At 36.6% G+C, this 25,000-nt stretch overlaps 2 protein-coding genes across 5 annotated transcripts in view; one reads left to right on the top strand and one right to left on the bottom strand.

Moving 5' to 3' along the window:
• The window catches only part of LOC137648761 (uncharacterized), a 105,439-nt gene extending 99,200 nt beyond the window's left edge, over positions 1-6,239 (bottom strand). The window contains exon 1 of one of the 2 annotated variants that reach the window (XM_068381889.1): positions 6,167-6,239. The gene's annotated coding sequence lies outside the window, so the exon portion shown is untranslated. Of the gene's footprint in view, positions 1-5,984; positions 6,114-6,166 lie in introns of those variants that run through there. The other variant, XM_068381880.1, reaches the window with a different exon arrangement.
• The window catches only part of LOC137648773 (uncharacterized), a 105,446-nt gene extending 89,726 nt beyond the window's left edge, over positions 1-15,720 (top strand). For 2 of the 3 annotated variants that reach the window (XM_068381912.1, XM_068381918.1), the window contains exons 2-6: positions 10,788-10,871; positions 11,042-11,195; positions 11,859-11,995; positions 13,919-14,107; positions 14,569-15,720. In XM_068381912.1, the coding sequence (XP_068238013.1) occupies positions 10,788-10,871; positions 11,042-11,195; positions 11,859-11,995; positions 13,919-14,107; positions 14,569-14,700 (696 nt within the window). In that variant the 3' untranslated portion in view covers positions 14,701-15,720. Of the gene's footprint in view, positions 1-10,719; positions 10,872-11,041; positions 11,196-11,858; positions 11,996-13,918; positions 14,108-14,568 lie in introns of all 3 variants that reach the window. The other variant, XM_068381924.1, reaches the window with a different exon arrangement.
• Positions 15,721-25,000: the final 9,280 nt, after the last annotated feature.

Raw genomic sequence — 25,000 nt, 5'->3', positions numbered from 1 at the left:
CTGGCCAACAGCGGATTGGTGATGGTGGAAGAATTTTTTACGATCGCTCATGGCGATACACAAACCGTTTCACCACGTTAATGTATCCCCACTTAGAAAGATATATATATATATATATATATATATGTGTGTGTGTGTATATACATATATATATATATGTATGTATATATATATATATATATATATGTGTATATATATATATATATATATATATATATATGTGTATATACATATATATATGTATATATATATGAATATATATATATATATATATATATATATATATATATATATATATATACATACAGTATACAGTATATGTACTGCCGGTATACCACTATTATTGTTATTATTATTCCTTGCTAAGCTACATCCCTAGTTGGAAATGCAGGATGCTATAAGCCCAGGGCCCCAACAGGGAAAATAACACAGTGAGGAAAGGAAACAAGAAACAATAAGTTATTTTAAGAAGAGTAACAACATTAAGATAAATAATTCCTATATAATCAATAAAAATTTAAAATTCTAACAAAACAAGAAGAAGAGAAATTAAATAGAATAGTGTGTCCGAGAGTACCCTCAAGCAAGAGAACTCTAACCCAAGACATTGGAAGACCCTGGTACAGAGGCTATGGCACTACCCAAGAATAGAGAACAATGGTTTAATTTTGGAGTGTCCTTCTAGAAGAACTGCTTACCATAGCTAAAGAGTCTCTTCTACCCTTACCAAGAGGAAAGTTACCACTGAACAATTACAGTGCACTAGTTAAGCCATTTGGTGAAGAATAATTTTTTTAGGTAATCATACTGTTGTTAGGTGTATGAGGACAGAGGAGAATCTGTAAAAAATATGCCAGGCTATTCGGTGTATGTGTAGGTAAAGGGAAAATGAGGCGTAACCAGAGAAAAGGATACTATGTAGTACTGTCTGGCCAGTCAAAGGATCCAATAACTCTTTAACGGTAGTATCTCAACGAGAATAACTCTTTAACGGTAGTATCTCAACGAGAATAACTCTTTAACGGTAGTATCTCGACGAGAATAACTCTTTAACGGTAGTATCTCAACGAGTGGCTGGTGCCCTGGCCAATCTACTACCTAAAAAGATAAAATAAGGTAAAGCTACGTACGAATAATATCACTATACATGCTAGCATTTGAATCAACATATAAACTAGAGGGGCACCTAGTAGAGCGAGGACCTCCGCCACTGTAGGTTACTTCTAGACTCATGGCGTAGATGGAAGAAATGAGCTACCTCTAAAAATGTAATCAACGAGTATAACATGGCCATACTGTCTAACGAAGGCACGTCATTGCGTGTGCTATGCAGTTTACCTTTGACAGCTACTGTATACCATTCAGAGGAGGAGAGCTTGTAACCTAAGGTGGTTATTGTTTATACTTCTTTCCCCAAGTAATAAATATTTATGAGACAGAAGGGTGATGAAACAAAGAGGATTAGTTATGTGAAATACAAATTGGAGATCATGTTAAGACTAAACACCGCACATAAGTAGCCAAATCCCTTTGAAGCTCAGTTTAAATATTAAGTAATGGTTAGTAAATGACTATACCCAATGCAGCGAGAAAGGGCTGAAAAGGGAGGGCGCCTCTTTTAAACGGATTCTCCTCTTATGACATAGAAAGAATATAAAAAGCGTTTAGTCACCAGATACAGCTCCTATATAATTTAAATCAACGAATTTTTCATTTTGTTTAGATAAGGATGTTACAAATAATACTACTGTACATACGAACAGGAAGCTAAGAAATAGAAAATAGTATTTTGTGGATATGCATACAATAACCATTATCCTTATCATGTGTGAATAGAAACCTTCGTGGCACGGAATGTGTGAACATTTGATGTGAGACACCTAGTTTAAGAAACTTGTAAGGATAACACCCGGAATGGCATGGTATTTGATTAATGAGAGAAATGTGTAATATTCATGTGTGTGTTTGAGAGAGGTGGAGAGAAAGAAAGTTACAAGGATATTCGAAGTCTCAAAGACCTTTTAATCCATCCACGGATACTCGATTTCCTCTTGGGTACAGCGAATTCGTTTAAACGTTTAGAAATGACAGAAAATTTCTATGATCTTGTCTAACTTATTCTTGAATTCGTTTACCGTGTTACTGTACAACCGCTGGAAGTCTGATCCACGTATCTAATATTCTTTATGTAAAAGATTACCACATTGAGATGCTACCGCTAGAGGGTTATTAGTTGCTATGCCTGGCCAGACAGTACTTCATTGGATCCCTGTGTCTGGTAAAGGCTAATTTTCCTTTTGCCTAAACATACATCGAATAGTCTGGCCTATTTTTGACATATTCTCCTCTATCCTCATACACATGACAACACTGAGATTACCAAACAATTCTTCCTCGCTCAAGGGTTTAACTACTGCAATATAATTGTTCAGTGGCTACTTTTCTCTTGGTAATGGTAGAAGAGACTCTTTAGCTATGGTAAGCAGCTCTTCTGGGAGAAGGCCGCTCCAAAATCAAACTATTGTTCTCTAGTCTTGGATAGTGCCATAGCCTCTGTACTATGGTCTTTCACTGTCTTGGGTTAGAGTTCCCTCGCTTCAGATTACATTTAGGCACACTATTCTATCTTGTTTCTTCCTCATGTTTTTTTAAGTTTTATTTGTATATGAAAGATTTACTTTAATGTTGTTACTGTTCTAATATACTTTATTTTATTTGTTAATTACTTCTTGTAGTTTGCTTAGTTTCTTTCCTCACTGGGCTATTATTCCTGTTGAAGTTTTTGGGCTTATAGCATCCTGCTCTTTCAACTAGGGCAGTAGCTTAGCAAGTAGTTGTAATAATAATAATAATAATAATAATAATAATAATAATAATAATAATAATAATTGAGTGTTGTTGTATCTTTCCAATCCCAGTATGCATCAGTTACCTCGACTGATTTGTACTAAGAGTGAGGAGGCTGTTGTAGTCTACATTTGTTGTTATTTTAAAAATTTTGAGAGAGAGAGAGAGAGAGAGAGAGAGAGAGAGAGAGAGAGAGAGAGAGAGAGAGATTTGTGCTGAGTGTGAAGGGGATGTTGGAGTCTACATTTGTTGTTATTTCAAAAATTTTGAGAGAGAGAGAGAGAGAGAGAGAGAGAGAGAGAGAGAGAGAGAGAGAGATTTGTGCTGAGCGTGAGGAGGCTGTTGTAGTCTATATTTGTTGTTATTTTAAAAATTTTGAGAGAGAGAGAGAGAGAGAGAGAGAGAGAGAGAGAGAGAGATTTGTGCTTAGCGTGAAGGGGATGTTGGAGTCTACATTTCTTATTCCTTTGGGAATTTTGGATGGCTCTATCAGCTGTCCCCTTACGTCGTCGAGATTTTAGAGAGAGAGAGAGAGAGAGAGAGAGAGAGAGAGAGAGAGAGAGAGAGAGAGAGAGAGAGAGTTCATGTTGGAGATAATGAAATATTTTTTTTTTTATTTCAAATCACTGTCAGGTGTTCCCAATGAAAAAGACTCTAGCGAACAAGTGTGATCAGACGAAGTTCAATTATACTGAACAAAGCGTTGCGTAACTTGTTAACACGAAGCCAGACAGTTCTTCCATTGCTTTTTTTTATAGTTTATTGCGCAGTTTGAAGTGTATCTTATTATTATTATTATTATTATTATTATTATTATTATTATTATTATTAAAAGGAAGAGATATACCAGCACAATGAGTCAAGCTCAACTCTTAAAGAGGTGGTCCTATTAGATTCAGATATGAAAAATATTAATATCAAACCTAAAAAAAAAATAATTAAACAGAATTATAGTAAATATAGGGGATTATGAGATTAAAATCTATGATGAATATAACATTAAGTCTTATTTATAAAACCTGTTTATTAAAAAGTTGAAATCTTGGAAACAAAAATTGTCAGACCCCGAGAAAAGTCAAAGATTAAAATAATACAGGAAATATTAATGCACTAATTGTTTTCCTCTTAGATTTGTATTGATGTGTTGTTATTATACATTTATGAAAAAAGAAATGAAAACAAGAAAGGTTAAGTTATGTATTAAGGGATGTGGTGGCCGATGTGGTAACGTCCGTGACTGATGAACGCCATATTGTGGTTCGAGTCCCGCTCAAACTCGCTAGTTCCTTTGGTCGCTACAATCTCACCATCCTTGTGACCTAAAGATGGGGGATTTGGGGGAGCCTATAGGTCTATCTGTTGAGTCATTAACAGCCATTACCTGGCCCTCCTTAGTCCTAGCTTGGGTGGAGAGGTGGCTTGGGAGCTAATCTTATGTAAACAGTATATTAACAGTCTGTAGGGCATTGTTCTGCTTTCTAGGGCAATGTCACTGTCCCTTGCCCTGCCATTCATGAGCGGCCTTTAAACCTGTAAACTGCTATTCTTTGTTGGCGGCATCAAATAACTTTAGACATTTGAAGGATTTAACTTAAAAGAGATTCCATTCATATTCAGTTTATATGGTTAGAATAGTCACTTATTCTTTTCAATACCAGAATGGAAGAATTCAATTAAAATGTAAAAAAGGTACGCAAGACTTGATAGAACTTGGGGTAAGAGAGACATGTGAAGTGTACGACTTTGATTACTTCAATATTTTTATGAATTAGTTGATGTATGATATACCATTGATGTTTCAGTTTTTAGATAATCCTTTTTAGAATATAAAAAGAAAATTTTTATCTGTGGTCATATCCACCAATTGGATAAGAGTGGGTGAACAGCTTATTACTCCCAGGCAGCGGCATTATGTCAACAACCTTTGGCTGTTAACCAGCTGTTATATACAGTATGTCTCAGTTTTATCTTGAGTCGTTTATAAAATGTCTATGTTCTACTTAATTTATAATACATTAATGTATTGCTATTTTTTTTAGAATTCGATTTATTTCTCCAAGGGCCAGTTGTTAACATGAGGTTCTAGAATCAAGGATTTTTTTTTTTTTTTTTTTAATGTCAAGAGCTTTTCAGATACGCGTGATACACGTATCATCATTTGTGTGTTTATAACACCGTTTATTGTATATACAATACATCAGGAAGTAGGAATAACTACGATACAAGTTGGAAAAGCAGGATGCTAAAATAAAAGCCCAAGGGGTCCAACAGGAATAATAGCCCAGTCAGGATGGGAAATAAAGAACTAAATAAACCACAAGAGAAGTAATGAACAGTCAATATAAAATATCTTAAGAAAAGTAACAACATTAGAATAGATCTTTCATATATAAACTATAACGAAAGACTTGTGTCAGCTCGTTCAACCTAACATTCAAGGGTGAACTTCTGAAATTATGACTCGAACGCTTCATTCACAGTACACAATGAAGTCTTTGCAGCTTTCGAAAACTTTTTCTTTGATAGACAAAAAATTCAATATTGGTCACTAGTTTTAAGATAGTAAATAGACAAATAAGTTAATTGAGTTGTCTTAGTCCCTTAGCGGGACAAGTTGTGTGACTGACTTGTGCTGTGCTGATGACAACGTGGAAAAATCCCGAATAAAGTTTGGTCACAGACTAAAAGTCCGTCGTAGTTCTGGAGCAAAAAATTAATGTCCACTTGTATGAAAGTGAGCGCCCAATATGTCGCAAGTAAAACTGTTCGGTAAAGCATATTCACCTTACACTTAAAGGAAAAATCATGAATAAAGTTTTGTAACCGTCTGTAAAATCCTCAAGTTAAAGAAAAGTCTATCAAAGTTCTGGAGTAAGAGCGTCAATGTCCAGTAGTATCAAACAGGGCGTCCAATATGCCAGAAGTATAAAAGCTGTTTGGTTAACATTTGTTCTTGTCACTAATTGTTATGTCGGTCTGTATATCTATCTGTAACATCTGTTGCATGATTGTTATTCGCTAGAACGTTTAACAGATAAATGTCTGTGCGTCTAAGAATAGATATTAGGTAGATATGTTAGTATTGTTAAGAAAGAGCTAATTCGAAAAGTCGCAAATATTTGCTCAGTAATTCTTACCTGCCTGTATATTACGAATTCATTGCAGTCCCCTTGGATTAAATAACCGAATACGTTAATGCCATCCTTCTCTAGATTGAATCACAATGGTTTGAATTACCTCGAAAAAGAGGAAAGATGATTTAGAAACAAAGAAAAAAAAATATAAAAAGGAGTAGATTAAAACAGGCGCTACACCTCACCGTCAGATTCGTCAGCTCATTTTGCACCTCCACATTTGGCACATCTTCCCGGCACAACCCTATCGCGAACACTAAATGCAACCACTTCACTCTATTTGTATTTTACCATTTAAGCACAAGGCACTACAGCCACGTTTTCTGCAACTTTAAAGTTTTTCGTTAAGTGATATAGAAGCTTCAACTGTAAATAACTTGAGTTTATCAATGATACGATCGCGTTTCTGTTTTACAATTCTGTTTTCCAACAGCGATAAAACACTAGCAATTCATTTACGACGAAAATGAGACTATGAGTCATGCCAACACCTCCCTGTGTTCTTCACCCGCCGGAGCCAGTACTCGTATATCAACACTTCTCACGTTCGTCTTGAATATCTCAAGCCATCCTTTTGAGTCTCGTCTTCCACCAGACAAGTGCCAGACGCAATCTTCTTGCATCTTCACTTGTCGTTTTATGTCTGTTCTGATACCAAATGTAAAGATGTGAGAACATTCAGCCGAGATAACTAAGAACAAACATCACTGTTCTGGTTAATGCTAACATCAAAGAGGAGATAACTTTGTTTCAATATGATAAATAAAGAAAGCCTCTCCAGATTTCAAATGATTGCAAGTGAACTGTGAGAATAGATAGCTGAACCAAGTGTTGTTAGTTCGGTTAGGAAAACCTTGTATAAAATAATTCAGACAAAATTAACAAAAAGAGAGAATTGCTAATAAAATAATCTATTTTGAGATGCAATGCTGGCAAAATATTAACCAGCAAAGATATTTTGATTTGATGTCTGATAAAATAGATCAATACTCAAATGATCTACATCTTATTTTGAATACCAGTAATCGAGCAATTTGCCATTCAATGAATCATAAATGAATAGTTGTGTATTTCATTTCTAATTTTAAGTTCGGTTAAAATCGAAGTTCTTTTTATGATAGGAACAAGCAACCGAAATTATAAACTCATGAATCATTTCAAATCTAATGACTCAGTGATACATATAATAATTTATCTTCTAAGTTTTTTTTCAGATGCAACTTTACATATTGCGTGAGAAGTTAAAAAATGAAGAATTCTTCAACTTTTGTCTTTGAATTTGTAAATCCAAAGACAAACGTTCACATTTTGTATATTGTTCTTATATTTTTTTTTCTTTTTGACAAGGGAAATAGGCATAAATGCATTCATTGATAGTCCCCGCCTGGCGTTCTGCTGGATGGGAGATCGAGTCCCACTCAAATTTGATCCTTGTGAGTAATGCATTGGGGATTTGGGTGAGTTATCAGGCGCAGCCATTGCCTGGCCCTCCCTGGTCCTAGCTTGGGTGGAGAGGGGCTTGGGCTCTGATCATATGAATATATAGTCAGTCTCTAGGGCATTGGCCTCCAACTTGCAATTCTGAAGTCTGAAGACGTCTTTCTGATCGTGATAGCATTTTTAAATAAAAGATGATTTCATATTTCTGCAAAAACGAGACCGTGGATTGATTTTCTAAATTTGATATTCCACATCTTTCGTAATGAAAACTATTCGGAAATAAGTTCGGGATTTTGAATGTCCAGGACCGTAATAAAACAGCATTTACTCTTGCATAGCAGATATTATTATTATTATTATTATTATTATTATTATTATTATTATTATTATTATTATTATTATTATAAACTCTTCTACAACCCTAGTTGGATAAACAGGATGCTATAAACCCAAGGGCTCCAAAAGGAAAAAATACCCCAGTGAAGAAAGGAAATAATGAAATAAATGAATAAATTTATTTTCCAGTAAATCTAAACTATCCTCTTTTACTGGTGATGTGATAATGCATGCCTATAACTGCGACACAGAATGTGTTAAAACGATTTCTAACGCACTCGCTTTATGGGAGCTTTTCCCTTTTACAGAGAGGCAGAGGCCCAATGAAGTCATTCAGGCTGGCATATTATGAAGCGAATAATTGAAAAGCTGAGGTACATTGTATATCTGACATAAATTTAACAATTGATAGTTTTAGACGAGGGAAATACTTCGTTGAAAAAAAATGAAAACAACAAGAATATTTTGACTGAGCCACAAAGTTATACAGATTACATCCGATGAAGAAACTGAATAATCACCTTAGCCTATTATTATTTCATAGTTGTTGCTATTACGTGTTTACGTGATTTACGATAGTTTAATTATTGCTGTCAATCTACCAGAGAAAAATAGTATTTTTGCAAGATATGTACTATATATATAGCTCGCAAAAGTAACCTTTAAAAATATGCTGTAATCTGACACATTGGACATTGTTATTCGACAAGTGTTGCTCGAGGTGAAAAAAAGAAAAAAAAATATTAGTCCTAATATTGGAGATTGGATGGCATATATGACCTTGGATAGAATGATTGCCTTATAATTTAATGTAATATTAATAATTCTGTCATTTACAGTATTGATGTATCTAGCCAATAAATCCTCTTTAGGCACTTTGCGTCCATATGCGTAGGAGAAGAAGATGATGATGATGATTATGATGGTATTATGTAGATACAGTATGTTTGATGCGGTTGTGATAACATTAGCGATTTATAACAATCGGCGGAGTATAATCAAATGGTTCATATGTTATGCTTACGTTTACTACTTGACATAAAAAGGTATAATTTTACGGAACAGTTATCAAAATGCATGTCAATTATCGATGGATATATGGAGTCGTTTGATTCCGTCAGTTTGCTCATTAGCAATAGCTCCAACAAGAGGTAACCACGCATACCAACCTTACCGTCAGTCTGTTCATTAAGCCATTTTTCCCACCACGCATTTGGAAGCTATATTTAGTTGCTCCAAGTTAATGACAGGAATCGATCAAGCTACCGCCGATTATAACGGTTGGATTATGCACGTATCCATGCGGTTTTGATCTATTTTTTTCTTATTCTTTGAAGATATTTATCTTTGCATCTTAGTAACGTGTTTCATAGCTATACTTCATATCGCTTGTGTACGTACCAGGGTAACATACATCTTTTAATATCTAATCTTATTCTTAGAGATGTAAGCTTTTCAAAAACATGAGCAATTCTTTTGTGATGCCTTAATGAGTACCAGCCTTAGATGATCACGAATCACCCAAAAAAGACTGCACATGCCGCATGATAAATAAAAACAAAGACATAAAATGATAATGAGTAAGTGGGAAGAACATTTCCTTCGTACGTAATTGTCGGAATCTATTATATATAAACACATAATGATACTCTCTTGGAAATGACGTCACGGCAACAAAGTCATCATTCAACCTCCATCTCCGAACGACGTCATAAACCATGACCCGATATTTTCTTTAGAAGCCAGCCAAAACACCTGTCACTATGGCACGCGGGAGGCCAAAGTTTCCTCACGGTATGCCAACTGATCTTTAAGGTACTGCCATATTATTGCTCTTACGATTATCTTTGTAAATAAAGCTTTGCTGTATAAAAATCAGGTTGGTGAGTAGTTATTGTAGTAATATTACTATCAAGAAGGCAATTTACTCCTTAAATTCGTAAGACATTTACTGAATTAACAGCAAGCCTGCAAAAGCCGTAGTATCATATTTCATACTTGTGTACCCGTGCCGTTAAAAATGACGTCTAAATATTTTGATAGATATGAACATATACACTCGCACAGTTTCAACCCTTCCCACCCCCTCCCCCTTTTCTAATTACAACCCGTTGGTTGGCAATTTGTGGGAGTGTGATTTCAGAGTGTACCTCTCGGGGTACCTTTCTCGCCAGGGAATGACTAATCCTTCTCTCCTCTGAGCGTCAATAGGCGTGGGATGAGATAATATATATATATATATATATATATATATATATATATATATATATATATATATATATATATATGTGTATATATATATTTATATATATATATATGTATATATATATATATATATATATATATATATATATATATATATATATATATATAGAGAGAGAGAGAGAGAGAGAGAGAGAGAGAGATAATAGACATATGTATGGCCAGACAATTGCTCTTTATTATATAGGGGAAATGTATGAAGGTCATATCTTCATATTTGAGACTCCCTTAAAATCTAACTAAAGTATAAGTCTGAATTACAATAATAAGAAATGTCATTATCCTATAAGTGGAATCTTTGTATATTTTCAATATACCTGGGACATTCAGCATTTTTAACTAGTGTAACCTATGAAGTACGAATGCATTCTCTAAACACATTCTGTAAGTTATATTTTATCTGCCTTTTTGAAAATAAGCTAATCTTTTACTGTCTGATTAAAAAAAAAAAAAAAAAAAAAAAAAAAAAAAACATTACCAGTGCTGTTTGTCAGGATGACATAATTGACGAACTCTTAGAAAATAGAAATAAATGTATAAATTTTTCATCTTCAGTTTAATTACCACTCAAATATAACATTTTAAAATTCATTACTCTATATTTATTTTTTTTTTGCCTTGGGTTTTGCCTTTTTTGTTGTTTCTGTAATTCATTTATTCTATCATAGCTATTTGCCACTACTGATACCTTTTCTTTTAGATGTTTAGGATCACATCAGAATTTTTGACTCTGCACAAGCAACACTTATCCAGTAACATCAATTGCAGGCTGTACAATATGTTGACATAACCGACCTGGACAACCACCCAATGATAAAGGCTGCTGAAGAATCCACTGTTACTTGCCCACAGGTACGTGTGCCCCAGTTGTATGCACTATCAGGCAAGGTTTAATAGTTATCAAAGAAATTAGTTCCATGTTTTGCTAGAGATATGAAAATCAAATGATGAAAAATATTACTGTATAGCAGTAATCTGTTTTATTAATGCATACTAAAGTACTTCTATTCGATTTATTTCAGGATATTGACCCTAATGCTTTCTGGATGAAAAAGTTTTTAGACCTGATAAAAGAGCGTATGCCGCATCAAGCCGTAACCTGGGATGACCTCTTACCTAATCTTCGATATCTGGTTGACCTTGAAACGAAGGGATATTTAGCTGCCATTGCCAAAGGTGATAAACCATTTACTGATGCTCAACTATTCATTTCTGATATTCTTTATTTTCAATCTGATGTAACTTTTCTTATTCTCCGCTTTAAGAGATTCATTCTGTAGTCATTTTTTTTTAATGAGGCGCATTTGCACAGACTCGCAAGGGTGCCCTTTTAGCTCGGAAAAAGTTTCCTGCTAGCTGATTAGTTAGAATGATTTTGTCCAACCATTCAGCGATTAGGAAACTTTTCCGAGCTAAAAGGACACCCCAGCGAATCAATGCAAATGCGCCTCATTAAAAAGAAATTAACTGTAGTTGGTGGGAATTATCTGTTCTTTGCCATTTTAGATAAATCAAATGAATAATTTAAGAAAAGATGTTGAACATCACTTATGAAAGATAATCTCGAGCCGAGACTTTGAATTGTAATTGACAGGGCAATTACTAAACATAATAATTGCTTTTACCAACATAGTAAATGAATCGTATAAAGTGAGGCATGCTCGCCTAGGAAATGACGGGTTAGGGCATACTCATATCTTGAAATATAAGAAGGCTTCATTGGAGGGAAAGAGTATAGAACCGGAATTGTGTCAGGAAATTGTCACACTCAAGGATAGTCTTCCTGTACAGGAAGAGTCCCCCAGGATTCAATGAATTCCTTTATGTACTTCCAACCAGGAGAGTTCAAAGCGGAGGATCTTCAGTGGCCGAACGAGGACCTTAAACCTTGGATCATCCCAACTTTCATGCCTGTGGTCACGCCTCCCGAACAGGAACCTGTTATTCTGCTGGAACAAGAGTACAAGGGACAAAAGGTACGGATTTTCAATCTGCCATAGTTTTCCTGGTTTTCCATGAAAACCTGTATTAAACTTCCTATCAGTATGGAAGATCTATTTCAATGTTACTGTTCTTGAAATATTTTAATTGTACTTTACTTCTCTTGTAGTGTACAGTATTTCCTTATTTTCTCTCCTCACTGAGCTATTTTCCCGTGTTGGAACCCTTGGGCTTATAGCATTCTGCTTTTCCAACTAGAGTTGTAGTTTAGCTGATAATAATAATAATAATAATAATAATAATAATAATAATAATAATAATAATAATAATAATAATAATGAGACTTGTACGTATGAAGTGACTGGTATTACAACCCATTTACGTATAAGGCATTTCTAACACATTTTGATAATTACATATAGATGATTCATACATTGAAGTTTGGAAGTTCCAGAAATTTATTTTTCACTGTAGTTGCTCACAAGCAGATGTTGCAATATAGCGATTTGATATATTGACGTATTTCTTGGGCCCCAGCTTTCTTCTATTTAATTCTTGTCTGTTCTCCAAGGTTTCTTCCTAACTATCTGCCCCAAATCTTCAACCTTATGTTGCTCCTATTTTTTCCCGTCCTTTAAGAGTAAATCGCCAGGTCAGCCTCAATTAATGCCTAGATTTATGATATCTGCGAGCCACTGGATTTCTTAAAGTAATAGATAAACAATTGTTACATATTTTTTTTTTTCATTCCAAATGATATTAAAGAAATGCATAATTCCGTCCCATTTTAAAGTAATTTGTCTTATATATTTTAAGAAGGCCTTGTCCGTCAATATTAAAGTCCAATGTTCTAATGATAGCAAGCTAAAACGTACCGCACTTTGCCTTATACGTTTTTACACAATTTTCTAAAGTTAATCCAAAGAATTTTTAACCTTCTTTACCCACTACTTAAATGTCATCCACAAAAGTACACTTTGAGTAATTGCACAAATTTTATCCGGTGTTACTTTTACTATAAAGGTTGAATACTTGCTAGTTCAAAAGGATATTTTTGTGAATAACAAACTCCCATTCTGGTGCATGATGAGTTGTTGCAACCGCCTTTTTTATCAACCTTGTAAAAAAAAAAAAAAAACTGTTTTAAAGTGTTGTAAACATGTTTTCTGCTAGGTTAGGTGATGAGTGCTCGGCAAATTTTAATTTGGGGTTTAAGCAGAATTAACTATTTGTTATAATGTTTTGACGCTGTCGGCTGATAAAAATTCATTTCGTGTGGAATTTTCAACTATTGTCCTTCATGCATGATGTTAAAGCCTTAATATCAGTTAAACTTTATTGACCTGTTTCCAGATGTGTCTGGTATCTTAGAATACGTATACCATTTTCAGTAAAAGGAGTTCCTGCAGATTGGTCATTTAAAACAATCTAAGTTATAAGGAAAATTCAATGTTTTTCGACTGTCTTTTGCAACCGGCCTGGTTAAATGGGTGTATCATTGCACTGTTTATCTGATCGACAAAAGAGTTTCTTTCTTTGACTTTTCATTATATATTGGAAATTTTTCATTTGCAGTTTAATAATAATTACTAATTTTGAACCATCACCAAGAATCTTGGCAGGTTCATCCTTGCCAAGATTCTTGGACATGATGTGTCCTACCATGCGTGCGGCCTATTTAGATTTATTTCAGAAGCAGGTCTTCTGAAAACTATTTAACTTCTATAATGACATTCAACTTTTAGGTTTTAATTGAATATTCTTTTTTATATAGAATAAATGATATCGGCGTCAATGACCTTAGATGTCAGGATACCAGAAAAGTTCAAATCAATCAATCAATCAATTAATCATCACCAAATGTCAATTTTAACAGGTCCCACGCTAATAAAAAATTATCATCCAGTATTGTTGCTGAAAACCATTATAACAAGTTTTGTGTTTTTGTTTTAAATCAGATATTCAAAGAGATTGTCGGAGATCAAATACGAAAAAAGCGAGATGTGAGTGGTGAGGAAGATGAAGTGGAGAGTCTCCCACAGCGCGCATTCCATGTGGACCCGAATCATTTCAGTGATGATTTACCTTACCTCGGAGAGAAGCCTGATTACGATATTCACGAACCTGAATTTGATGATGATGGCCAAGTAAGTTGTTTAGCGATGTCCCTTTTCTTTCTTTTGGTTTCTTGTAATATATAAAAAAGAGTAAGGTGTTAAAAGTCCCTTTTTATAAAGTGCCAGACAACAAAGGTATTTAGGGATCACTGATATCTGCTGCTTCATTTCAATGTTTGACAACTTCTTTCTCTGAGATTTCATAAAGAATTTGTTGTTTACCTAGCAGCGTGGTTTCCTTTACTTTGGGATCTGTGCATCAAAACAGTCAACATGTTTAACAACTTTTTTCTCTGAGATTTCATGAAGAATTTGTTATGTTTACCTTGTAGCGTGATTCCCTTTACTTTGGGAACTGTTCATCAAAACAAACATCCTGTTTGACAACTTCTTTCTCTGATATTTCATTAAGAATTTGTTATGTTTACCAAGCAGAGTGATATCCTCCACTTTAGGAACTGTTCATCAAAAGTAATTCCTTATTCTTTCAGGTTATCGGCAGGAAGAAGAGGGAAACGCCTACTCCATCAAATATAATTGTTTGGCCGCCACCAGGAACCCTCTTCACCGTCAAGCGCCTTTGCGTGAAAGCCAATGACAACGGTACAATCATCTTCCCATAGAAGAAGTCCTCCTTATCCCCATTCCAATCAGGACAGCGGCATTTTCACATCAAAAAGAAAACTGAAACTGGAAGACATGGATAGTTAAACTGAATTTCAAGACCATCAAGATATATTTATTCTACAATTTGCAAATACAGTAAAGACAAAAATTGACAAGGTTTTCTCAAAGAATATTGTACTAAAGGCGAGATTTATTGATTTATTCTACCGTTTGCAAATAAAGAAAAAAAAAATGGCAAGATTTCCTCGAAGAATATTATACTAAAGGCGAGATTTATTCAACAATTTGCAAATAAAGACAAAATTGGCAAGATATCCTCGAAGAATATTATACCAAAGGCGAGATTTATTCTACAATTGGCAAATAAAGACAAAATTGGCAAGATATCCTCGAAGAATATTATACCAAAGGTGAGATTTATTCTACAATTTGCGAATAAAGACAAAAATTGGCAAGATTTACTCGAAGAATATCATACTAAATGTGAGATTTATTCTACAATTTGCAAATAAAGACAAAAGTTGCCAAGATTTCTTCAAAGAATATTGTACTAAAGGACAGGTACTTGTCTCTTTTCATAACATATTGGCAGAGAAGTGCAACGTGAGTTTTGAAATACTTTGGATAATTTTATACAACTTGAAAACTCAAAATATATCACAGCTATGACCATGTGTATCTTGAATATCAATTAAGGGTGTATTAAGCTTATATAGTCTGTTATATTCATTCTGTTTCCAATGTAAACTAATTTAGAGCTCAATATGTAGCGTTTCTGTTTATCGCAGACAAACCAACAGAAGGAATTGATAGTTTTTTTCATCTCATTGAATTCACCATTACGACGTAAAATAAATGTTTCTTCGAAAGATTCAAATTTTATGTTATGATATCGTCTTTAGAATGAACACTCTATATATTATCATTGTTAGAACAATTAGGATCACTTAACAACAAACTAATTTAATAAACTATAATACCCACAATATGGACTCATTAAACGTCAACTGAAAACATCTCTGTCTTTTTTTTCTAAAAACAATCATTGTCATTTTAATGACTATCTACAGTAATTGAAGAACAAGAAAAGGTGAAGAAAAAAATCTTATTTTCTCTCGTTACTGGTATATTTCTAATTAAAAAAAAACTTGACTATTAAGTAAAAGAAAAAGTATATATATTCTCTGATGGGTTTCAGTCATTATAATTGATAATAATAATAATAATATTCATCGATAATGCTATTCAACTCTGAAACAATGGTAAAAAAAACAGTTATTACTGTAATAAACCTCTGTCGGGTGCAACAAGGCTTAAAAGGCATTTGCAAAATGCTCAAAAGCCTCCCAGCTCTCTCGTAGATATGACATAAAGAGATTACTGGCATTTCATCCCCACCAGCCAGCCATTCAATATTTATTTCACGCATATAATTACACTTTCAGGACATTATCAAGGGTTATATTCCATTACCTCTGCCACCTCACTTCTTCATTACTTACAAAATCCTCCTCGTCCAACTTCCAAGCTTTATAAAAGATAAATACTTTTACCAGAATAGATTTTACAGTGGTTTCATATTACAGTATTGAAAATAGGGCAAAACGGTTGTTTGGGTCCCAGAATATGTAGAAGTATATGGCCGTGGAGAAGTAGGTAGACTAGCAAAGCAGATTGCCTCCGTTTCATAACTCATCTGTTATTCATTTATGTGAATGTTATTTATAATACCTTATTTCACGTTGTTTTATTTTCATTTTATACTTCTTTTAACTCCATTCCAATTATGGTCTGGGCTGCTTTTCCTGTTGGAACCCTTGACATTGTAGCATTCTACATATACTGTTGGTACCCTTGGGATTTTAGCATTTTGCATTTCCTGCTGGGAACTTTGACATCGTATCATTCTACGTTACCTGTTTGGACCCTCAGTTTTGTAGCATTATGCTTATTTTGTTGTTGTTGTTGGGACTCTCAGTATTGTAGCATTCAACTTTTCTTGTTAATGCCCTTAGCATTGTAGCATTCTGGTTTTCTTATTGTGGTCCCTTTCATTGTAGCATGCTGCATTACCTGTTGGAACCCGTGGCATTGTGATACTATGCTTTATTTGCGATCTTTATCATTGTAGTATTGTTTTTTATCTGTTTGGACCATTGGCATTTTAGAATTATGCTCTTTTGCCTTAATCTTGGCATTGAAACATTCTGCTATTTTTGTTGGGATTCTGGGCACTGTAACATTTTGTTTTTCTTGTTGGGACCCTTTGCATTGCAGTATTAAGCAATTTTTGCTGGCACTCTTGGCATTGTAGAATTCTAATTTTCCTGTAGGAACCTGTGGGGTTATAGTATTCTGCTTTCCTGTCAGACATTTGGCATTGTAATATTCTGCATTTCCTGATAAGACCCTTTGCATTGTAGTATTGTTATTATTTTTGGGGATCTTGGCATTGTAACATTCTACTCATGCTGTTGATATTGTTGGCACTGTAGCATTAATGCTTTTCCTCTTGGGACCTTTGGCATTGCAGTATTCTGCTTTTGCTGTTAGGACCCATGACATTATAGCATTGTGCTTTTCTTGTTTGGACCTTTAGCCTTGTGTAATTCTCCCTTTCTTGTTGGGCCCTTTGGCAATAAAGCATTCTGCTTTTCCTTTTGGGCCCTTTAGCATTGTACTATACTGCTTTTTCTCTTGGGGTCTCGACATCATAGTATCCTGCTTTTCTTGCTGGACCCCCTTGGCCCTTTGGCATTCTATTTTTGTTCTGCTGCTGGGATCCTGGGCATTGTAGCATTATGCCTTTCTCTGTACCCTTAACTAGCCTTTTGCTTTTGCTGTTGCGAAAAATTTTATTTTAGCATTTTGGTTTTCATGTTGGGACCCTTTGCATTATTGCATTCTCCATTTCCTGTTTGAAGCTTTAGCATTGCATAATTCTCCTTTTCTTTCTTTTGGGATCCTTGTCAATGTAGCATTCTACTTTTTCTGTTAGGACCCTTTGCACTGTAGTATTCTGTTTATTTTCTTTAGAAAGTCTTGGCATTTTGACATTTTAATTATCCCATTGATACCTTTGGCATTATAACATTCATTTGTTACTTGCTTGGACCATTGGCATTGCAAAATTCTGCTTTTTATGTTTGAACTCAGGCATTGTGGTATTTTGCTCTTCCTGTTAGGACCGTTGGCATTGTATCATTATTCTTTTTCTGTTAGGACTCTTGGTATTGTGCATTTGGTTTTTATTTGGGAGAGGAGCCCTGCTTTCCTGTTGGAACCCTTGCCATTTTAGTATTCTGCTTTTCCTGTTAGGACCCTTTGGATCATGGCATTTTGTTTTACCTATTGGGCCCCTTGGTATTGTAGCATTCTGCTTTCTCTGTTACAACTCTTTGCAGTTTGGCATTCCGTGTTTCCTGTTTGAACTCTTCTTTGTAACAATTTTCCTGTTGAGACCCTTGGTATTGCAGTACCCTGCTTTTCCTGTTAGGGTCCATGGGATTGTAGCATTACGCTTTTCTGTTGGGGCTCATGTCATTATGGCATTCTTGTTTTTGTAGTAGGAACCCTTGGCATTATAGCATTTTTCTGTCCTGCTGGGACCCATGGCATTGTAAGCATTGTGCTTTTCATAATAAGGACCCTTCGCACTGCCACATTTTGCTCTTCCTGATGAGACCCTTGGTATTGTAATATTCTGCTTTCTCTGTTGTATCCCTTTATCTTTTAGCATTCTGCGTTTCCTGTTGGAATTCTTTGCATAGTAGTATTCTCTTTTTCATGTTGAGACCCTTAGCACTGTAGCATCCTGCAGTGTATAAGATATAAGAAAAGGACCCAGACAGTCTACATTTTAACAAGAGCACTCAATGTAATGTATGGGATAAAAAACAATTTTCAGAAAGACTAGATTTCAATATTGGCCCTCAGTTGAGTGTAGCCAATACAGAGAAAGGTTGCAAATAGTGTAACTTCCCAGTCCAGCAGGGGCGCTTCCAATAGGTCACCACAACTATATTTTGATAAGAGCACTCAGCGTAGTGTAGAGGATATAAAGGAAGGTGGCAAACAAGAGTAATCAGTATTGTGTAGACCATACAAAGAAAGGTGGAAAACTGACTAGATTTTTACAAGAGCATTCTACGTTGTTTAGGGGATGCAAAGAAATGAGTCAAGCAAAATGCATTTTAACGTGAGCACTCGACGTAGTGTAGAAGATACTATTAAAGGTGAAAGATAGGCAACATTTCAACAGAACGGTAAGATATGATGGTGATGAACGAGAGCACTTAGAGTACTGTAGAGGAAAAAGAGGGCTCATATACTACATTCTAACAGGAGCAAAGAAACACTCAATGTAGTGTAGACTCTACACTGTAGAAGATCCAAAGAAAGATGGAAGACACTACATTTTAACAAGAACACTTATTGTACTGTACTGTACTGTAGTAAAAAAATGTGCCAGACAGAATATATTAAAAAAGGAGCATTAACTGTAGTAAAGAGAATGTAAGAAAGGGCACTTATTGCAGTGTAGGGGATACAAACCAAAGTACTTGGGAGACTATATTTCTAAAGGAGCGCATAGTGTAGTGTAAGGGATGTTAAAAGAGGTGACAAACAAATTACATTTAACAAGAGAACTCTGTGTAGTGTAGCGGATGCAAAGAAAGGTGGCAGACAAACTATATTTCACAAATAGTACTAAATGTAGCTTAGAGGATATAGTGTAGGCTCATTTATAATTTCGTGTATTTCTCTCTTTTTTTTTTTTTTTTTTTTTTTTTTTTTTTTGTAAAAGCAAAAACTCACTTGATCTTAAAACAAGGTATCAATAAGCTTTAAAAAAATTAGGGTGATATATTTTTCTGAACATTCTAAGGGTAAGAAATCCAAGATGGCGTCCAAATTGGCAGCCACACACGAAGAATGCGATATCTTTGCAAGAAAATATGATACGATTAGAAATAAGGCGTCTAAAGATTTTTTTTTGTTCTTTTTGAGACAAGGAAACTAATTAAATTCTCAAATTTAGGTTATATGCATGATCTACCTGACAAATTTCAAGATGACTTCAAAAATGGCCTCCACACTCCCATAATTTTAGGTTATACCTTTCCAAACATTACAGAGTTAGCATAATTACAAAATCAAATATCACTTGAAGACATATATTCATCACAAAGAATACAAAATTACCAAGTCAACAAACATATCCAAATACTGTTCAATCATGTTTAGATAATTTGAGTAGGAAAATACAGTAAGTCGTACTGAATAAATGCATTTCTTTAAAGTAGTAGGTTTTATCAAGGGGATCAATTGAATTATTAAATGTCACAGAAAAAACCCTCAATCTTCAATGTCCTTATCTATCCCTAGCTGAATAGTTTTGTTGTTGCATTTGAAAAGTCAGCATCTGTAAACTTCCATACATTTGCAATGGCAGTTTCTATCGCCATAAACTTTTTGTACGGGGCAGTCAGGTCTAGTTGGTTTAGGTGTATTACAAGGGACTTGGACCTGGTGTTTTTGTGAACATTTAAAGCTATGCTGACTTTAAGGGAGTTTCAGTGCAGTGTTTAAAAAAGACATCTTCACGTTTAGTTCCATAGGAGACCCGCTGATCAGACTTGTATGCGCATACAAAATGTTGCACCACCATAGACGCACTCTGATTCATAGATTCAACCCTGCTGGTCGTTTTAACCTAATGTAAACCTTAGGTAGCATACTTGCAGAGGAGCTAAAGCTAGTACTGTAAGTGGTTCGTAATTATCATATATTCCTTTGAACTTCCACTATTTTGCACTTAGATTATATCTTCTCAATATTCTGGCTGCTTTTAAAAGGATTTTCACATCTTTTAGGTCTTTTGTATCTGTGCCTATGACACCAGTTGACAGGGTTTCTTTGGCTTTGGTAAGAAGTACTTGCTCAGATTTGGTTTAGTCTGGAGGCCTGATTAAGTGACCATAAGGGATGTTGTCCTGAATCAGTTGCTTTAGGTACGATTTGTATTGCGAATTGTTGGATAAGACGAAGCCATTGGTTTCTAGCAAACCAAGACATGATTGTTCAATGCTATTCCTATTCAAAACAGAATTGTTGGCTGGGTCATTGATATCAGTTTCCACCATGTGGAGTATTTCCAGGCGAGGCACTATCCGTGAAAAATGAGTCCATTGTTTAGGGAGTCTTTGCATGACTTGAGCATAGAAAGTGATATTCTATGTCCTCAGAAACTGCTGTGAGGCAATCGGATGAGCCTACAACATTGTTCAATCTGACTTTAAGATGTTCATTGTTTGTCTGTTGGCTACTGGCTTTGAGTTGAGCTCCCATATTTTCAGTTGCAACATCGTGCAGTTTTTCTCCTTTATCATCCTGACAAATGACACATTTCCTTGTCAACTTATGTACATACATATATATATATATATATATATATATATATATATATATATATATATATATATATATATATATATATATATATATATATATATATATATATATATACATACATATATATATATGTATATATATATATATATATATATATATATATATATATATATATATATATATATATAAACTATTCTAAAATCTTTAGTGTAAATCATGCATTGAAACTTTTAAATATATGATTTATATCTCTCTTTTTTATTTCAAGTCTGTGTAAATTTAGGAGTTTTAAAGTCCGCTACACCCAGCATTCTTCCGTTTCTTCATTTTACCGCAATTATCATAAACGCCAGAAAGATATTATCCGATTAGGCACCTCAAGCTTTTCGCAGACGTTCGACTCTTGGCTGCCTTTGGAAGTTTCAGAATTATGCCCGACAGGTTATTAAGCGCCCCGTTTCAAATGACCCATTTGACCTCAAGCCATGATCGTGAGAGGAGTTGAAATCCCTTTCTCGTCTTATCAAATCTATAGGTGTACCCAAGGTCCCCTTTTGCTTTAACACCACCTGATGAAGATAAAGTGCATTTGCAGTTGATAAGACAATTCTTGAGTGATCATCTAGCAAGATCGTCTACAAAAGTTTTGGTTTCTTCAAGTTTGACCACCCGATGAAGGCCCCAACTGAAGAAGATGATGTTCAAACTTGTAGCCAGGGCCAACAATCAACAGAACGCCATCGAATTTCCCAAAATTGTAGGTGACTATGGGCCGGGATACTGCTATTTGGCTGTGAAAACTCATATTCATCACTAGAGAAAATAGTGAAGAGACAGAAGAATTAGCTGACAAACTAGAGAGAAATTACGTGCTCAACTTTACAACAGAATACAGTTCAGAGCACACCCTGCCTTTCGTCGATGTCCCAGGTAAACAGCAAAATAACCAATTCAAGACAATGTTATTCACGAAATCAGCCGACGTAGGGAATAATACCAGGGGTGAATGCTCCAAAGCATACAAAAAGTCAGTAGTATGTTATGTCAAAAGTGCTTTGAGGCACAGCACATCTTGGAAAGACGTAGACACCGAGCTAAACCGAATTCGACAACTACTAACCAATACAGATATCTAGATATCCTGATAGAAGAGGCTATAAGAAGAGATTCAACAGCCCATAGCAATGGCAACTGATGAAGAAAAAACCTTATCATATACCACTATCTTAACTTTGCATCAGCTTACAAAGACGAAAGCCAAGCTTTGAGAGAAATCATCAATCGAGGTGTTACCAGATAAGACCCTAAACAGAAATTAAAACTTAGAATTTATAACAACCCTAACCTAACTGCGGCTCTTGTAATGAGGAGCATTACCGCCCGCGGAGGACCAAAGGAAGTGTTTACTGTACCAACCGTGTTTCACACAATTGTAAATAATTCCTTTTGTATATATTATGGTTGTATCTTCGCTCTTCCCTCGCACTAAAACGAACATGAAAATTCAAGTCTGGTTTTTCCTCTGTGATTTTGTCTGTCTTGTGAACTTGTCATGTCCTGTTGCCTTGAGGTTTTGTACATAAGGAGAGTGTTCCACAACAATATAACTCAGTCGTTTCCAATCTGCCTTTGATTTTACAACTCCTCTCTCGGCCCGTCACATTGGTGACCCCGGAAGTCGACTCGCTTACACCGCCTTCCACCACCCACCAATCGCTCGCGCCCCAACGAACGACTTCTACAGCCACTTACTACCTCCCATCCACCGCAGTTTTGCTACTACCACTTCAGATTCGGGGCAACCGCGAAGAAATGTGCCAAAGATTGTCAGTGGCCAAAAAACGTGTAAGTAGGCCATCGCTTGTGGCGGTGGCCTCCCATGTTTCTAATCTTTTCTTTTTACAGGATGCAGGAACGGGCGTGCGATTTTTGGTAGACACGGGTGCTTGTCGTTCTCTTTTGCCAAGGAAACTCTTCAAGGCACAACGTAGTCTGTCTACATCTGCCGACGTCCGCTTGGTAGCTGCCAACGGATCTGCGATACCCACCTACGGTTACGAGAGCCTCACATTATCGTTTGGAAACGGTAAATTCAATTGGAAGTTTCTCGTTACTGACGTCACAATGCCAATCCTCGGTGCGGATTTCCTCTCTCATTTCCACCTTCTGGTCGATGTCGCCCACCGACGATTGGTCAACGCGGACTCGTACTTGTCGACACCTCTTCAACCCGCCCCCTCTAACCTCGCTCTCCACATCAGCGCACCCACGGATGCCTACGCCCACCTCCTCACGTCGTACCCGGAAGTTTTCCGTCCAGAACTTCGTCAAACGCCCACGGTTCCTGCTAAGCACGGTATTTATCACCATATCAAGACGACGGGACCCCCAGTCTTCGCAAAATTCAGACGTCTGGCACCGGAACGATTGGCAGCCGCCAAACAGACGTTCGGCGAAATGGAGGAAATGGGCCTTTGCCAAAAGGCCTCCAGCCCATGGTCGTCACCCTTACACATCGTTCTGAAGAAAGACAGCTCCCTCCGTCCGTGCGGGGATTACAGGCGCCTGAACATGCAAACAGAACCAGATCACTACCCCCTCCCAAACATTGCCGATGTAACCTCCTACCTGCACAAAGCAAAGGTTTTCTCTACGCTTGACCTCCTGATGGGGTATTATCAGGTGCCTATGAACCCAGAAGACATCCCCAAGACCACCATCACCACTCCGTTTGGTACATACACCTTCAATTACTCCTGTTTTGGCCTTCGTAATGCTGGGGCAACGTTTCAACGTCTCATGGATGGCATCTTAGGGGACCTCCCTTTCTGTGTATGTTATGTGGACGACATACTTGTGTTCTCCTCCTCAAGAGAGGAACACCTCTGTCACCTGCGCATCGTGCTCGACCGCCTGCAACAAAACGGCCTTGTAGTCCGGTACGACAAGTGTACCTTTGGCGCCAACGAAGTGTCGTTCTTAGGGCACCGTATCACTCCTGAAGGAGTCCATCCCCTCCCTGAGAAGGTAGCAGCCGTTCAGAATTTCCCCACGCCCTCGACCGTCAAAGCTCTGCAGGAATTCTTGGGCATGATCAACTATTATCACCGCTTTCTGCCAGCCATTGCCGCCACTCTTGCTCCCCTCTATGCCTCCCTGAAGGGCAAGCCAAAGGACCTGAAGTGGGGTCCCCTTCAAGAAGCGGCCTTCTGCAATGCAAAGAAGGCCCTATCAACTGCTGCGGCTCTCACTTTTCCTATCCCACACGCCCCTCTCCTTCTCTCCACCGATGCCAGCGACGTCGCTATTGGTGCAGTACTCGAGCAGGTGGTCAAAGGCTCGCCCCGCCCATAGGCCTTCTTCAGCAGAAAACTGTCCAAGGCTGAATCGGGTTATTCTACCTTCGATCGAGAATTGCTGGCGGTGCACCTGGCTGTCCGTCACTTTCGCCATTTCTTAGAAGGTACGCCCTTCGTCATTCGCACAGACCACATGCCTCTGGTGCACGCCTTCACTCGACAGTCTGACGCCTGGTCCGCCCGTCAACGCCGACATCTCTCCGCCGTGGCTGAATACAATTGCACCCTCCAATACGTCCCTGGGAAAATGAATCCCGTTGCCGATGCCCTGTCAAGAAACATGTTGGCTGCCGTTCAACTGGGATTGGATTACAACGCCCTGGCTGAAGCCCAACGACAGGATTCAGAGTATCAAGCTTGTAGGACATCCTGCACGTCCCTCCGTTGGGAGGATTTTCTCCTCGAAAACTCCAACACCACCCTCCTCTGTGACGTCAGTACTGGTAGACCGCGACCTTGGATTCCTGCTCCCATGCGCTGACAAGTGTTTGATTTCATCCACGGCCTTTCACATCCCTCGTGC

Source organism: Palaemon carinicauda, chromosome 1 (assembly GCF_036898095.1).
Source record: "Palaemon carinicauda isolate YSFRI2023 chromosome 1, ASM3689809v2, whole genome shotgun sequence".
In the NCBI taxonomy this organism is placed as follows: Eukaryota; Metazoa; Arthropoda; class Malacostraca; order Decapoda; family Palaemonidae; genus Palaemon; species Palaemon carinicauda.
This window is presented reverse-complemented; position numbering and strand designations above follow the sequence as displayed.